This window comes from Eubalaena glacialis, chromosome 2 (genome assembly GCF_028564815.1).
Source record: "Eubalaena glacialis isolate mEubGla1 chromosome 2, mEubGla1.1.hap2.+ XY, whole genome shotgun sequence".
Lineage (NCBI taxonomy): Eukaryota > Metazoa > Chordata > Mammalia > Artiodactyla > Balaenidae > Eubalaena > Eubalaena glacialis.
Window position 1 is genome coordinate 16,191,657 of NC_083717.1, and position 18,748 is coordinate 16,210,404.

General features: G+C 38.4%; 1 protein-coding gene across 1 annotated transcript in view; it reads right to left on the reverse strand.

Moving 5' to 3' along the window:
* MALRD1 (MAM and LDL receptor class A domain containing 1) overlaps window positions 1-18,748 on the reverse strand; it is a 607,787-nt gene that overhangs the window by 440,406 nt on the left and 148,633 nt on the right. The window contains exons 16-19 of the mRNA XM_061181405.1: window positions 14,032-14,184; window positions 13,045-13,150; window positions 12,199-12,566; window positions 102-514 (exon numbers count right to left, since the gene is read on the reverse strand). Of these exons, the coding sequence (XP_061037388.1) occupies window positions 102-514; window positions 12,199-12,566; window positions 13,045-13,150; window positions 14,032-14,184 (1,040 nt within the window). The remainder of the gene's footprint in view (window positions 1-101; window positions 515-12,198; window positions 12,567-13,044; window positions 13,151-14,031; window positions 14,185-18,748) is intronic.

Consider the following 18,748-nt stretch of genomic DNA (forward strand, 5'->3'; position numbering starts at 1 on the left):
CAAATTTCACTTACTTTTAATTCAAGAATATAGTGATCTTTCACATTCCTTAGACATCCTGACGCATTTCCAATACACCTTGTGAAGCCCATTATCCATACCTGAAAAGGCCTCCTGCTGAAAATGTTGAGGTGTTTCCTTATCCAAATGTTGCCTTGATTCCCAAATATCTGCCATAGCAGCTGTCCTCTTGTGTTGTTCCAGATTCGCTGGTAGATGGCCAGCTTGTAAATGTGCTTTCCGAACATGTGGTAATAAAAGCGGAAGGTGCAGCCCTCTACATCAGTGGCATTAAGGATCGGGCTGAGTAAAGCAGCTCGGTGTTGGAAAACCTGTGGTTCAGAAGATTCTATGTAGAGATAGTGTCCTTTAGCTGTGCCCAAAGTATTATCCTTCATCGGCCCTGTATTAAGTGTTGACGTTGGACCCTGGTTCCAGGTCCAATCAAAGTCATCTTCTGTATCTTGTTCCCAGTTACAAATTCCATTTTCAAAGTCACATTGAAGTTCAGGTACTGAAATTGGCATGAAATAAAATCAAAAGATAATCAAGGACAAAAATAACTATGAATGGGAATACTATCAATAGTTGATACTTTGCTCCTGCCAAGGTAAACCACTTTACTTTTTTTAATGCAACATTAAAGCAAAATGTTTAAAAGAGTAACTAAATCCTAGATAATACATCAAATAATAATATTTTATAGCCAGAAGGTGGAATTACTTTGCCCATTATTTCCCAAATGCCTTTTCTACCCATCCCTTGCCCACTGTTATTACCATAACTCTATGCAAATGATCACTACCCCATGGCTGGCTTGCTGCAACAAACTTCTGGCTCAGTGGATTTCAACTTTAGCTAAATGTTCCAATCACCAGTGAACATTAAAAAAAAATAACAATAAAGCTCAGAATTCACCTCCAGACATGTTGATTTAATTAGTTCAAATGGTGTAGTCAAACATCAGGATACTTTACTAGCTCACTTGGTGATTCTAACATGCAGGGCTAACAAGAGTCATAATTTAACAAATCTCTCTCTTTCAGAATCCCCTGGGGTGCACGGTAAAATTGCTTACTCCATGGTAAAGTCCTGCACAAATACTACTATGTTAGGTATGGAGTGAAGCCCAAGAACCCATATTTTTAACAAGCACCCAAGATGATTCTGATGCAGGTATTCTCCAGACCTCACTTTGAAATCAAATTCTTCTCTCTGGTTCCATCCTGCCCCAGTTTCAAGCATCCCTCCACACTTGTAAAAGAATGACCATCTTTAAATGGTAGTTTATCATTTTTTTCTCTGTTGAGAATCCTTTAATATTGACTCATTTAATCTCAGCTTAAATATAAACTTCTCTATCTTTCAAGCTTCACTCTTCCCAGATTAAAATAACTTCCTGAGAGGTAGGGGCAAGATGGCGGAAGAGTAAGACGCGGAGATCACCTTCCTTCCCACAGATACAGTAGAAATACATCTACACGTGGAACTGCTCCTACAGAACACCCACTGAACACTGGCAGAAGACGTCAGACCTCCCAAAAGGCAAGAAAATCCCCACGTACTTGGGTAGGGCAAAAGAAAAAAGAAATAACAGAGACAAAAGAATAGGGACGGGACCTGCACCACTGGGAGGGAGCTGTGAAGGAGGAAAGGTTTCCACACACTAGGAATCCCCTTCGCGGGCAGAGACTGCGGGTGGCAGAGGGGGGAAGCTTCAGAGCCATGGAGGAGAGCGCAGCAACAGGGGTGCGGAGGGCAAAGCGGAGAGATTCTCGCACGGAGGATCGGTGCCGAGCAGCACTCACCAGCCCGAGAGGCTTGTCTGCTCACCCGCCGGGGCGGGCAGGGGCTGGGAGCTGAGGCTCGGGCTTCGGTGCTAGCCTGGAGGGAGTCCGGGAAAAAGACTGCAGCTGCCGAAGAGGCAAGAGACTTTTTCTTGCCTCTTTGTTTCGCGGCGCGCAAGGAGAGGGGATTCAGAGCGCCGCCTAAACGAGCTCCAGAGACGGGCGCGAGCCGCGGCTATCAGCGCGGATCCCACAGCAACAGGGACGCAGAGGGAAAAACGGAGAGATTCCCACACAGAGGCTCGGCGCCGAGCAGCACACACCGGCCCGAGAGGCTTGTCTGCTCACCCGCCGGGGCGGGCGGGGGCTGGGAGCTGAGGCTTGGGCTTCGGTCGGATCGCAGGGAGAGGACTGGGGTTGGCGGCGTGAACACAGCCTGAAGGGGCTAGTGCGCCACAGCTAGCCGGGAGGGAGCCCGAGAAAAAGTCTGCAGCTGCCGAAGAGGCAAGAGACTTTTTCTTGCCTCTTTGTTGCGCGGCGTGCAAGGAGAGGGGATTCAGAGCGCCGCTTAAACGAACTCCAGAGACGGGCGCGAGCTGCGTCTATCATCAGCGCGGACCCCAGAGGCGGGCGCGAGCCGCGGCTATCATCAGCGCGGACCCCAGAGACGGGCATGAGACGCTAAGGCTGCTGCTGCCGCCACCAAAAAGCCTGTGTGCGAACACAGGTCACTCTCCACACCGCCCCTCCCGGGAGCCAGTGCAGCCCGCCACGGCCAGGCTCCCGTAATCCGGGGACAACTTCCCCGGGAGAACGCACGGCGCCCCTCAGGCTGCTGAAACGTCACGCCGGCTTCTGCCACCACAGGCTCGCCCCGCCTCCTCCGTACAGCTCCCTCCTCCCAGCCTGACTGAGCCAGAGCCCCCGAATCAGCTGCTCCTTTAACCCCGTTCTGTCTGGGCGGGGAACAGACGCCCTCAGGCGACCTACACGCAGAGGCGGGTCCAAATCCAAAGCTGAACCCTGGGAGCTGTAGGAACAAAGAAGAGAAAGGGAAATCTCTCCCAGCAGCCTCAGAAGCAGCGGATTAAAGCTCCACAAACAACTTGATGTGCCTGCATCTGTTGAATACCTGAATGGACAACGAATCATCCCAAATTTAGGAGGTGGACTTTGGGAGCAGGATATATTAATTTTTCCCCTTTTTCTTCTTTTGTGAGTGTATATGTGTATGCTTCTGGGTGAGATTTTGTCTGTATAGCTTTGCTCTCACCATTAGTCCTAGGGTTAGGTCCTTCTGTTTTCTGTTTTTTTTTTTTTTTACTTAAAAAAAATTTTTTTCCCTAATAAATGTTTTCTTAATAATTTTTTCCTCATTTTCTATTTTTAAAAAATTAAAAAAAATTTTTTTTAATAAGGTTTTTCATATTTTTTATTTTAAAAAATTAAAAATTTTTTTTCTTAAAAAATTTTTTTCTTAATAATTTTTTCTTATTTTTAGTATAAAAATTAATAAATCTATTTTTAAAAATTAAAAAAAATTTTTTTCTTAATAAATTTATTCTTAATAATTTTTTTCTTATTTTTTATTATAATAGCTTTATTTTATTTTATTCTCTTTCTTTTTTTCATTCTTTCTATTTTTTCTCCCTTTTATTCTGAGCCGTGTGGATGAAAGGCTCTTGGTGCTCCAGCCAGGCATCAGGGCTGTGCCTCTGAGGTGGGAGAGCCAACTTCAGGACACTGGTCCACAAGAGACCTCCCAGCTCCACGTAATACCAAACGGCGAAAATCTCTCAGAGATCTCCATCTCAACATCAAGACCCAGCTTCACTCAACGACCAGCAAACTACAGTGCTGGACACCCTATGCCAAACAACTAGCAAGACAGGAACACAGCCCCATCCATTAACAGAGAGGCTGCCTAAAATCATAATAAGGCCACAGACACCCCAAAACACACCACCAGACGTGGACGGGCCCACCAGAAAGACAAGATCCAACCTCATCCACCAGAACACAGGCACTAGTCCCCTCCACCAGGAAGCCTACACAACCCACTGAACCAACCTTAGCCACTGGGGACAGATACCAAAAACAACGGGAACTACGAACCTGCAGCCTGTGAAAAGGAGACCCCAAACACAGTAAGATAAGCAAAATGAGAAGACAAAAAAACACACAGCAGGTGAAGGAGCAGGGTCAAAACACACCTAACAAATGAAGAGGAAATAGGCAGTCTACCTGAAAAAGAATTCAGAATAATGATAGTAAAGATGATCCAAAATCTTGGAAATAGAATAGACAAAATGCAAGAAACATTTAACAAGGACGTAGAAGAACTAAAGAGGAACCAAGAAACGATGACAAGCACAATAAATGAAATTAAAAATACTCTAGATGGGATCAATAGCAGAATAACTGAGGCAGAAGAACGGATAAGTGACCTGGAAGATAAAATAGTGGAAATAACTACTGCAGACCAGAATAAAGAAAAAAGAATGAAAAGAACTGAGGACAGTCTCAGAGACCTCTGGGACAACATTAAACACACCAACATTCGAATCATAGGGGTCGCAGAAGAAGAAGAGAAAAAGGAAGGGACTGAGAAAATATTTGAAGAGATTATAGTTGAAAACTTCCCTAATATGGGAAAGGAAATAGTTAATCAAGCCCTGGAAGCACAGAGAGTCCCATACAGGATAAATCCAAGGAGAAACACACCAAGACACATATTAATCAAACTATCAAAAATTAAATATAAAGAAAACATATTAAAAGCAGCAAGGGAAAAACAACAAATAACACACAAGGGCATCCCCATAAGGTTAACAGCTGATCTTTCAGCAGAAACTCTGCAAGCCAGAAGGGAGTGGCAGGATATACTTAAAGTGATGAAGGAGAAAAACCTACAACCAAGGTTACTCTACCCAGCAAGGATCTCATTCAGATTTGATGGAGAAATTAAAACCTTTACAGACAAGCAAAAGCTGAGAGAGTTCAGCACCACCAAACCAGCTTTACAACAAATGCTAAAGGAACTTCTCTAGGCAAGAAACACAAGAGAAGGAAAACACCTACAATAACAAACCCAAAACATTTAAGAAAATGGGAATAGGAAAATACATATCGATAATTACCTTAAATGTAAATGGATTAAATGCTCCCACCAAAAGACACAGACTGGCTGAATGGATACAAAAACAAGACCCATATATATGCTGTCTACAAGAGACCCACTTCAGACCTAGAGACACATACAGACTGAAAGTGAGGGGATGGAAAAAGATATTCCATGCAAATGGAAATCAAAAGAAAGCTGGAGTAGCAATTCTCATATCAGACAAAATAGACTTTAAAATAAAGACTATTACAAGAGACAAAGAAGGACACTATATAATGATCAAGGGATTGATCCAAGAGGAAGGTATAACAATTGTAAATATTTATGCACCCAACATAGGAGCACCTCAATACATAAGGCAAATACTAACAGCCATAAAAGGGGAAATCGACAGTAACACAATCATAGTAGGGGACTTTAACACCCCACTTTCACCAATGGACAGATCATCCAAAATGAAAATAAATAAGGAAACACAAGCTTTAAATGATACATTAAACAAGATGGACTTAATTGATATTTATAGGACATTCCACCCAAAAACAACAGAATACACATTTTTCTCAAGTGCTCATGGAACATTCTCCAGTATAGATCATATCTTGGGTCACAAATCAAGCCTTGGTAAATTTAAAAAAATTGAAATCGTATCAAGTATCTTTTCCGACCACAACGCTATGAGACTAGATATCAATTACAGGAAAAGATCTGTAAAAAATACAAACACATAGAGGCTACACAATACACTACTTAATAACGAAGTGATCACTGAAGAAATCAAAGGGAAAATCAAAAAATACCTAGAAACAAATGACAATGGAGACACGACGACCCAAAACCTATGGGATGCAGCAAAAGCAGTGCTAAGAGGGAAGTTTATAGCAATACAAGCCTACATCAAGAAACAGGAAACATCTCGAATAAACAACCTAACCTTGCACCTAAAGCAATTAGAGAAAGAAGAACAAAAAAACCCCAAAGCTAGCAGAAGGAAAGAAATCATAAAGATCAGATCAGAAATAAATGAAAAAGAAATGAAGGAAACAATAGCAAAAATCAATGAAACTAAAAGCTGGTTCTTTGAGAAGATAAACAAAATTGATAAACCATTAGCCAGACTCATCAAGAGAAAAAGGGAGAAGACTCAAATCAATAGAATTAGAAATGAAAAAGGAGAAGTAACCACTGACACTGCAGAAATACAAAGGATCATGAGAGATTACTACAAGCAACTCTATGCCAATAAAATGGACAACCTGGAAGAAATGGACAGATTCTTAGAAATGCACAACCTGCCAAGACTGAACCAGGAAGAAATAGAAAATATGAACAGACCAATCACAAGCACTGAAATTGAAACTGTGATTAAAAATCTTCCAACACACAAAAGCCCAGGACCAGATGGCTTCACAGGCGAATTCTATCAAACATTTAGAGAAGAGCTAACACCTATCCTTCTCAAATTCTTCCAAAATATTGCAGAGGGAGGAACACTCCCCAACTCATTCTACGAGGTCACCATCACCCTGATACCAAAACCAGACAAAGATGTCACAAAGAAAGAAAACTACAGGCCAATATCACTGATGAACACAGATGCAAAAATCCTCAACAAAATACTAGCAAACAGAATCCAACAGCACATTAAAAGGATTATACACCATGATCAAGTGGGGTTTATTCCAGGAATGCAAGGATTCTTCAATATACGCAAATCAATCAACGTGATACATCATATTAACAAATTGAAGGAGAAAAACCATACGATCATCTCAATAGATGCAGAGAAAGCTTTTGACAAAATTCAACACCCATTTATGATAAAAGCCCTGCAGAAAGTAGGCATAGAGGGAACTTTCCTCAACATAATAAAGGCCATATATGACAAACCCACAGCCAACATTGTCCTCAATGGTGAAAAACTGAAACCATTTCCACTAAGATCAGGAACAAGACAAGGTTGCCCACTCTCACCACTATTATTCAACATAGTTTTGGAAGTGTTAGCCACAGCAATCAGAGAAGAAAAAGAAATAAAAGGAATCCAAATCGGAAAAGAAGAAGTAAAGCTGTCACTGTTTGCAGATGACATGATACTATACATAGAGAATCCTAAAGATGCTACTAGAAAACTACTAGAGCTAATCAATGAATTTGGTAAAGTAGCAGGATACAAAATTAATGCACAGAAATCTCTTGCATTCCTATATACTAATGATGAAAAATCTGAAAGTGAAATTAAGAAAACACTCCCATTTACCATGGCAACAAAAAGAATAAAATATCTAGGAATAAACCTACCTAAGGAGACAAAAGACCTGTATGCAGAAAACTATAGAACATTGATGAAAGAAATTAAAGATGATACAAAGAGATGGAGAGATATACCATGTTCTTGGATTGGAAGAATCATCACTGTGAAAATGACTCTGCTACCCAAAGCAATCTACAGATTCAATGCAATCCCTATCAAACTGCCACTGGCATTTTTCACAGAGCTAGAACAAAAAATTTCACAATTTGTATGGAAACACAAAAGACCCCGAATAGCCAAAGCAATCTTGAGAACGAAAAATGGAGCTGGAGGAATCAGGCTCCCTGACTTCAGACTATATTACAAAGCTACAGTAATCAAGACAGTTTGGTACTGGCACAAAAACAGAAATATAGATCAATGGAACAGGATAGAAAGCCCAGAGATAAGCCCACGCACATATGGTCACCTTATCTTTGATAAAGGAGGCAAGCATATACAGTGGAGAAAAGACAGCCTCTTCAATAAGTGGTGCTGGGAAAATTGGACAGCTACATGTAAAAGTATGAAATTAGAACACTCCCTGACACCATACACAAAAATAAACTAAAAATGGATTAAAGACCTAAATGTAAGGCCAGACACTATCAAACTCTTAGAGGAAAACATAGGCAGAACACTCTATGACATAAATCACAGCAAGATCCTTTTTGACCCAGCTCCTAGAGAAATGGAAATTAAAAACACAAATAAACAAATGGGACCTAATGAAACTTAAAAGCTTTTGCACAGCAAAGGAAACCATAAACAAGACCAAAAGACAACCCTCAGAATGGGAGAAAATATTTGCAAATGAAGCAACTGACAAAGGATTAATCTCCAAGATTTACAAGCAGCTCATGCAGCTCAATAACAAAAAAACGAACAACCCAATCCAAAAATGGGCAGAAGACATAAATAGACATTTCTCCAAAGAAGATATACAGATTGCCAACAGACACATAAAGAATGCTCAACATCATTAATCATTAGAGAAATGCAAATCAAAACTACAATGAGGTATCATCTCACACCGGTCAGAATGGCCATCATCAAAAAATCTAGAAACAATAAATGCTGGAGAGGGTGTGGAGAAAAGGGAACACTCTTGCACTGTTGGTGGGAATGTAAATTGATACAGCCACTATGGAGAACAGTATGGAGGTTCCTTAAAAAACTAAAAATAGAACTACCATATGACCCAGCAATCCCACTACTGGGCATATACCCTGAGAAAACCATAATTCAGAAAGAGTCATGTACCAAAATATTCATTGCAGCTCTGTTTACAATAGCCAGGACATGGAAGCAACCTAGGTGTCCATCATCGGATGAATGGATAAAGAAGATGTGGCACATATATACAATGGAATATTACTCAGCCATAAAAAGAAATGAAATGGAGGTATTTGTAATGAGGTGGATGGAGTTAGAGTGTGTCATACAGAGTGAAGTAAGTCAGAAAGAGAAAAACAAATACAGTATGCTAACACATATATATGGAATCTAAGGGGAAAAAAAAAAAAAAGGTCATGAAGAACCTAGTGGCAAGACGGGAATAAAGACACAGCCCTGCTAGAGAATGGACTTGAGGATATGGGGAGGGGGAGGGGTGAGATGTGACAGGGTGAGAGAGTGTCATGGACATATATACACTACCAAATGTAAAATAGATAGCTAGTAGGAAGCAGTCGCATAGCACAGGGAGATCAGCTCGGTGCTTTGTGACCACCTAGAGGGGTGGGATAGGGAGGGTGGGAGGGAGGGAGATGCAAGAGGGAAGAGATATGGGAACATATGTATATGTATAACTGATTCACTTTGTTATAAAGCAGAAACTAACACACCATTGTAAAGCAATTATACTTCAATAAAGATGTTTAAAAAAAAAAAAAAGAATCGACAGAAATAAGTGACAGAGGTCAAGAGGTACAAACTTCCATTAACAAAATAAATGAGTCATGGAGATGAAATATACAGCATAAGGAATATAGTCATTTATATTGTAATATCTTTGTATGGTGACAGATGGAAACTAGATATAATACGGTGATTATTTTGTAATGTATAGAAATACCAACTCACTATGTTGTACACCTGGAACTAACATAGTAGTTCAATTATACTTCAGTTAAAGAAATATGTGGACACTGGGAGGAAATGCATCCAAATGGTAATAATAGTTACCTCTGGGGTAGTGGGGAACATGGGTGATTGTTAATTTTTAACTTATGCTTTCATGTATTTCTAGTTGTCAGCAATGAACATGTATTGCTTGTAAAATTAGAAAGAAAATAAATATTAAAAATGAAAAAAAAAAAAAAAAAAAACTTCCTGTTCGTCCCCAACTACCTTTCCCCTTGGCATGCACCAATTTACCAACGTGCCCTAAACCTCTCACCCCTCTCTCTATCTCTATTTATGCTTATTATTATGCTTATTTTGCCAGTTCTTAGCTGTGTCTCCTCAGTGGTAATCTTTTCTTCTCACTGGATTGTGGCTCCTTTGAGCTGGTGCTTTTAAACCTCTAACTCCCTTCAGTCAGTAGAAGAATTCAAAGCACTTTTAAAGAATTGACCAGTCCCTTATCAACTGAATACTCTACGTACATTTGTAGGATATAGGAATGTATGCATTTTTCAAGATGTGATGATTTTGTCGACACCAAGTACTTGTTTAGAATAAATGGGATAGAATATACAAATACTGTATTTGTATACAAATGTATACAAATACATTTGACAGTATTTGGGCAGAAGGGACAGGATTTAAAATTAAGGAGGAGTTCCACATTTTAGCTTCATTTACATAAGTTAATATTTTTGAAAGACAAACATCAGCTGGCCTTTAACCATTCATCTTATAACGGCACTTGGCGCCAAAGTGAACAAATATTCTGAAACAATAAATAAAAGGATGTGTGAATAAATGCAGCCAGGCAAGAACAAATCATCTGTCTCTGAAAACCACAGAACAGGAGCTTAGACCTAATGAAGGGAATCAAGTGAGTAAATGGCAAATGGGAGATGAGCTTTCTTTTGATGTTTCCTCACTTGTGACTAATCAACGCAGCTGGGACGTGAACTGGACCCCACAGGTCCCCTGCAGGTGTCAGTCTTGGGTTGTGCAGAGGAAGGGGGATGTCAAGCTACTGAGGTTTTTGACATAAAACTGGCACTAAAGCCAACAGATTTTTACATTGCCTGTCTTCATACTGACTGCATGCTCAATCTTTATTTCAAAAGGGAAGGCACGTGGCTCCACCCTTAAATGAAAGACCACATTCTAAACATATTTTAGAAAATAGAGCATCAACTTCTGGATGTCTAACGCATTCTATGTTAATAAATTACTATGTCTAGGGACTTCCCTGGCGGTCCAGTGGTTAAGACTATGCACGTCCACTGCAGGGGGTGTGGTTCGATCCCTGGTCGGGGAACTGAGATCTTGTATGCCGCGTGGCGCAGCCAAGAAAAAAAAAAAAAGTAAAAAGGAAGTCTCCATTTAAAAAAAATTACTATGTCTAGATGGAAGGCTGCGAGAGAAACTGACAGTCACTACTATTTCCTTTCACTGATACTTAGTCACAAGAAGTATTTTGATAATCCCATTCTACTCAGTTAATGCTGAGAAGTTTGAAGGATGATTTGCTTATTTTCTGTAACAGATTAACGTTTTTTAAGAAGTGGGATTTGAAGTGCATAAAAAAGATGAAAAGGCTTTCTAAATTTGCAAAAATAAATTACTTTAAGACAAGCAACACTTCTTATAACAGCCATTGTCGAAATCATCAATTTTTTTATATGCACTAAAGGTATTAGCTGTGTAACGAGCTGCATGGTAATTCTGACTTTAATGTGCCTGACTGTATTAAACACCACATATGTGCAAAACTCTCTACAATGATTTGGTTTATGGTAAGCCTCCCAATTTAATAGGCACATAACTTGAATTTAAAGAATTGTTGCTATTTCTGGGTAAAGAAAGATGCAAACTTTTTCTGACTGATGTTGGTAATTAAAAAAGAAAAACATCTCTTAGCCTCTGACTCATTTTCAGGAGCAAATGCACTAGGCACTACCAGGAGCCAGGTTTATTAAATTGCAAGACATACATAATCATCAGGTACGATAAACTTTTTGGTAATTTAAACCGGAAGCTCAGGGCTTATCTTTGACACCTCACTCTCTGCTCCCTATAGCCAGAAGATTTTTAAACGTCTCTACTAAATATCCCTCCTCCAACTTTAGTCCGTCCATCTCCACCACTTGTCACTGTGATACAGGCTGCCAACCCCTCTCCGGGGAACTACTGCCAACGGCCTCCTAGTAAATCTCCTGAATCTACTCTCCTCTAATCCATTCATTACATTGTATCCACAGTGACATTTTTAAATCTGCCAATTTTATTATATTACCTTCCTTCTTAAAAACCTTCAGATGAGGGAAAACTTCCTTAAGACAGTCCACAAAGATCTGCTAATCTGGCCTCCATCTCCATCCTTATGTTGCATCCTGTTTCCCTTTATTGCCTTACTCCAGCCATACTGGGTATCTTGCAGCTGCCATGCAGTCATCTATCAGGGCTTTGCATACATGCATTTACTAATTATTTTTCAGATTTCAGCTAAGTCACCACCTCTAGAAAGTCCAATGCCATAATTATAGAAAGCCATAGCACCCCCATTTGAAACTCCTGTCAAAACTGTCATTTTACATTCATTTTTTAAATATGTGATTATATATCTCCTCAATTGGACGGTAAGCTCCCTGAGGTCAGGGACTCTGTATAATTGTGCTCATCACTATATCTCTAGTATCCAATTCATAAAGGTACATAATAAAGACTGATGGCTTGACTAATTAATCACACATAACATTCATTGACTTTGGAACAATGCTTAGGGCCTTTGTCTTGACTGACTAGAAAACAGTGAACCAATCAAGATCACCACATCAAAATGAGTAAGAGGGACCAGAAAGAAAAGTACTTACCACAGTTGACCTCGTCAGTATAATCACCACAATCATCCACCAGATCACATAACTGAAGCTTTTTTATGCAAGTCTTAGTGTGTAGACACCAGAAATGATCTGGCCCTTTGCAGCTCTTCGAAGGGGGTGGGAGAATACAATTTTCAAATCTGACATCATCAATAGCCGAGACCCCATCATAAACGCCAAGGCTGACTTTATGTAGTGACAAATGGAAGGGCTGAGTAAGGCGCCCAAGCTGAACAGTTGCCTGTGACCACTGGTTGCCCTGGTTATATAATACTCTCCAGAGTACTGTGGAGTCACTGGAATTTTCCATGTGTAGCTGTAACTCAGCGGCTCCCACTGATAGGCCATAGTTATAAAACCTGAACGAGAACAAACGAAAGAAATGGAAATGATTCATGGAACACACTAAATATTTAACTTTTAGACTCTTCCACTCAGTTAACAGTCAATTAAAAATGAGTTATAATAATAGATGCCTTTATTTATTATTGCAGTAATTGTGGTCACCTGTTTGCAAGAGCTTATCTGCAGAGGTGCATATTCTGACTCTCAGGACCCCATGAACCTTTCTCAAGGAGTTTAATCCAGAACACAGGAAGCAGTGTTAATTAAATTATAATCCATTGTTGGAGGGAGAGTCCCTTTCATCTTAAGAAAGAACACAACAAATACTGATAATGTGCTCCTAAGTAAAATGCTAATTGTGTGGATCTAATGCAATAGCTATTTTTAAAGCAAAGCCAGATTACAGGACAAGTTACAATATCTAGTAAATGCAGGAGTATGCCTGGAACCGCTGGGCTGCTAGAGTAGTTGACCATTGTTTTTACTATTTACCAGAAGGAAAGTGTGCATCCAGGTCCTGTCTGGCTGAAAGTGGGGCTCTGGAGTTTAGCAATTTGTGATAAGCTGTTGCTTTTCTTCAGAATGAACATAAAGTGCCCTATTGGGATACAAAAAGAAACCATAAGTTTAATCTACTAAATTCTAAAATGAGACATCTGTCTGTAAACCCTACACTGAAGATTATACAACAATTAAAAATCAATAAAAGTGACTGTTAGTCAAATTTACTCTTATAAATATTAAACTATTATCTAGAGCTAGGTCAAAATTATGCCCAAAACAACTGGTAATTCCAGTTAATTCAGCCAAAAGTATATCTATATTCTATCTCCAAAACCCATAAAGGAGTGGTTCTATGTTGACAACATAAATATAATCGACAATATTCAACTATCCTACTATTTGTTGTAGTAACACAGAACTTTACTGCTTCTCTTTCTCTTCTCAGACCCGAGCAAAGGTAAACTGAACTACAGATCTTCCTTGACTTAAGATGAAGTTACGTCTGATAAACCCATCGCAAATTGAAAATATCAAAGTCCAAAATGCATTTAATACACTTGACCTACCGAACATCACAGCTTAGCCGAGCCTACCTTAACCATGCTCAGAAAATTTACAGTAGCCCACAGTTGGGCAAAATCATCTCAGGGCCTATTTTATACTAAAGTATTGAATATCTCATGTAATTGTTTGAATGCTGTACTGAAAGTGAAAAACAGAACGGTTGTCAGTGTATCAACTGTCCACCGTGGTGATTGCGTGGCTGACTGGGAGCAGTGGCTCTGCCTCTGCCCAGCATCAGGAGAGAGTATCACAAGTATATTGCTAGCCCAGGGAAAGGTCAAAATTCAAAATGTGAAGTACAGTTTCTATGTATCTCCTTTCACACCATCATAAAGTTGACAAATCATTAGGTCAAACCACCGTAAGCTGGGGAAAGTCTGTAGGTACAGAGACACTGTGCATGCTTCTTACCTTGAGATGTGCTGTGAGTGTGATCCCAAGGTGGAGCCTGTTGCTCAAAATCAGCAGAGAGGTTACTTCTAGAGCTCCAGGTCCAGTCAAAATCATCCTCACTAGCTGCTTCGAACCAACCACAGCTATTTGCTTCAAAGTCACATTTGGAAACTGAAGAACAAAAACGTAGCTTTTAGGTTGGCTCTCCAAGGTGATCACACACTTTAAGAAGGGTAGACAACCCTTCTTCCCTTGGAAATCACCTTGTTACTCTTCCCTAAGTACATTAAAGCCACAGTTGATGAAAAAAAGGATCCTATCTGATCCTCCCAAAAACTCAGAATTGTGCTTTTCATAATGGAAATTGATAAGGCAAAATTATCAATTTAAGAATATTTTCCAAATATTCTTTCTAAGAAACAGCATCATTCAGCCACATTGCTTATAGAATTGCCAAGGTCTGCCTAATTTATTTTGACACTCATGTTAGTTTCTCTGCTGCTATTACATCATCTGGAAGACTGCATTGTTCCTACAAAGTATTTTACACTAAACCATGAAAAGCTACTTCTAAAAAATTTAATGTTTGAAAAATTCAGATCCTTTATATTTAATACGAATGTTCACCTCTAATTTTTGTAGAGCTTACTATTTCCCAAAGCACTGAATACATCACCTAATTGGCAGAAGGCAGAATAATTTGACCTACTTTCCAAGTAAATATGAAGAGAAATAGTTAAGTTACACAAATACATTCTGGAGGAGGAAAAGAAGAAAAGAGAGAGAAAGGGAAAGAATGGGAAGTTATAATAATAGCAGTATCAAATTATAGCTAATATGTGGTGAATACCTAATGTAATAGACCCTGTACTGAAGGCTTTATATAAATCTAGCTTTTACAATAGCTCTTGGGAGAAGGTATTATTATTGCTGCTTTACAGAGGAAGAAAGGAAGGTTTAGGGAAGTTTTTAACTTAACCAAGGTCATATAGTTAGAAAGTTGTAGAGACTGATTGAAATCCAAATATTCTAACTCCTAGTCTAATATTCTTTCTGCAACTGTTGACAATAACTTTTAATTGTCATTAGATTGGAAAAGGGATAAACCAAAAAGGTATAATCTGAATTTGCTTACTGTGGATATTCAGGTGTTACTACAGACTCCAGTGCAAAATAAGATTTGCCCCCATTGATGATTACTACACTGGGATCCTTGGCCATTGGATATTTTTATCCAAGGATATAGTAATAAACTATATAGATCTTCCCTTAAAAAAAATAACTTAGGAAGTAAACAATAAATTTAGAAGATAAAAGTATAAAGTAAATCACTCAGTGAGATTAAAAAAGGTTAAATTGTAAAGGCATTTTTACCTAATGATAAATCATGCTTAATTTTGAAAATGCTTCCTTCCACGTGGGGAGGAATGTGAGTTGAGTAGTAACATCATAATCACTATTGATTTTTTTTAAGTTTCTACGAAATATGTGATCTCAAAAAATATTTGTTCTCTATCAGGTCTCCTGGTCCAAAATATGGCCAGCAGAATACTTTCAAATTTTACCAAAAGTCAATGAGAATGCATGAATACATTTTAAAATAAATACTTTAAGAATGTTGCATCAACTTTAATAAGCAAGAGATAACTGTATTTCAATAGAGACAAATAGAAATCAGCAAAATGGAGAGACTACTGTTATACCTAGAATAAAGATTTCTCAAGTTTAGAAATCTGTGGTGAAGCAAAATTAAATGCTACTCAAAAGTGAAAAACAATACTGATAAGACAAGTTAGGGATAAATGCTAAGAATATTTAACTCTTCGTATTTTCAACAGCCATCTCTATAAATATAGATAACCCATAAATATATATAGATTCCAGTATGTAGATGCTATTTCAATCCCAGGGAAAGCAAATACTTTTGATTCCTATTTCAGATAATCCAAAAAAATAGGATCCTGGAGTTTTTGTTATGCAAATAGAGGAAGAAAACAAGTTATTGTTACTATATATCTATCCCATAGATCCCTGGAAAGGGAAACTTATCATCTGCTATCTCAGGAGATATTGCTGTGGAAATAAATGAATATTCAAATAGTAGTAAAATTTAAGAAACTATTGCAGCAATTCTGTAGTTCTCTTAGATAAGGCTCTTCAAAGATAGTGATTTTTAAGAGATGATTATGCTGTTAAAATTCAAATGTGCCTTTCTAGTATACTTTGTTCCTATATATTTAGATTTCTCTACACATTTAAAACCTCACCTTGATTAATCAGAGATGTAATAATCAGATGAAATTAACCTTCTTGTTAGCCAGGAATCAAATATACACCTCATTAGAACAGTTTTTTGAAAAATATGTAATCTTTTACTTAGAAATACAATATCCTGGGTAAGTTTTAATAATTGAGGTTGAAGGATTTTTCGCTGTTTTCTAGAGCAACATTATGGACTTTCTCAATTATCATCGTCATCATCAGAATCGACATTTTGCAATAACAACTGCAGTTATCATTTATTCGAGGTTTACTGTGCACCGAGCTTTGTGCTAGGGGCTGTTACATTCAAAACAGGTTGTCTACTGACACAGAATTTCCAAAAATTATGCTTGTCTATTCTATGGCTATGGATAGAAAGGCTAGTAACTCTAGCAGCTTTGAATTTTTTAAGTAATATTACCCTGTGGCTTCTACTAGTTATGTCAGTATAATTATAGTCTCTGTCCCTGGGGAAAGGGTGCTAGGGGGTATTTGGTAGACTAACAAATAGGTCCATCACCCTACACTATCCCTGCCATTTTTAGAGCTTTTCACTGAGGGAAAAGAAGATGAATTTCTGTAGGAGCCAAGAAAACTTGTGGCGGGGGAAACAACAGAATCAGATGCTGTCTCATTTCAGATTCACTGTTTTAGAACTTCCTTGATGGCTTGGGATGATTCCTACCGAGGTTCATGTGTAAGGAATAAACATGAAGTATACAAAGGTGAAATCTGGCTGACAATTTGGGCCTCACATAAAGACTTAAAATGTATAGAAGAGTACTTATTGGTATTCACCCAAAGGAGTTGAAAACTCTGCACACAGATGTTTATAGCCGCCTTATTCACAATTGACAAAACTTGGAAGCAACAAAGATGTCCTTCTGTTGGTGAATGGATGAATAAACTGTGGTACATCCAGACACTGAAATATTATTCAGTGTTAAAAAGAAGTGAGCTATCAAGCCATGAAAAGACATGGAGCAACCTTAAATGCATATTACTAAGTGGCCAATCTAAAAAGGCTACATACTGTATGATTCCAACTATTTGAAATTATGGAAAACACAAAGCTATAAAGATAATAAAAAAGTCAGTGGTTGCCAGCAGCTGAGGGTGAGGGGAAGGAGGAAGAGGTGGAGCACAAAGGATATTTTATGTGAAAAGACTCTATACGATGCCATAATGATAGATGTCATTATACATTTGTCCAAACCTATAGAAAGTACAACACCAAGGGTGAACCCTAATGTAAACAATTGACTTTGAGTGATTATGATGTATCAGTGTAGGTTCGTCAATTGTAAACAAATGTCCCAGTCTGGTGGGAGATGTTGATAATGGAGGAGGCTATGGATGCCTGGGGGTGTGGGGTATATGAGAAAACTTGGTGCATTTTTCTCAATTTTTCTGTGAACCTGAAACTACTCTTAAAAAGTCTTAATAGTTAACTACTAATTAATATAAGTGCTCTAAAGAAAACACAAAATTTACAGGCGGAAATATGTCCTGACACATCATGTAGTTAAACTTCAAACTCCCTTTGGTCTTAGCCACACAGGCAAAAGATGCCCAAGTTTAGGGGGAAAAAATGGCTAAACATGCAGGTGGTAATTGTAAAAAGTTAGAAAACTGGAGCCTACCACTGTGGATTACAGAGAACCAGCAAAGGCACAAATGCAGTGTGGAAGACATGCATTCAATACGTATGTTAACTTATTTATTCCTCCTGAAATATACATAGGAATATTGTCCCCATTTTAGAGCTGGGAAACATACGGCTGAAAGACGAGTAACGTATAATTTCTCAGGGCTCATTATTGCTGACACAATTCCTTCCCAGACCTTTGATGTCAAAGCCTGTGCTCTTAAAAAAATTATACTGTTTCTAGTAGTTTAAAAAGTAATAATAATTATATCTAACAATTTTTGGACAATTCTTATATGCCAGGCACGTACTATGTGTTTTTAATGCAAGATCATATAAAATCTAAACATCCATAACCACAGGATATGCTCTGGAAGCAGACTCTAAACTATATAATAAGTCCACTAGATTGGCTCTCCCTGTTTATTTTAAGCTTTTTTTTTTCTCTAGCCTTTTGACCTTCCTAAAAGTTCCATGAAGGACAAAAGTTAATTGAGTATTCCAGTATGTTGGCTTCAGTTCACTGAGGTTGTACTTTGTTTGATTAAGCAGAGGTTACTACAAACATCAAATGCATTAATACTATATATCCTATTTTAAAACATGTTCTCTACTAATTATATTGCTTTGAGCTTCAGGCTTTTCCATTCATTCAAATGGTCATATGTTTGGAATTACAATAAGGTTGAAGTAACTGAACTCTAGACTTCATCAATAGTTAATATTCATTAGTTATTTAAAACATATAATTGTAAGGGAATATTTGCAAAAGTACCATGAAATTTTAAAAGTCTATAAAAATAAATAGCAATAATGAAATATTTT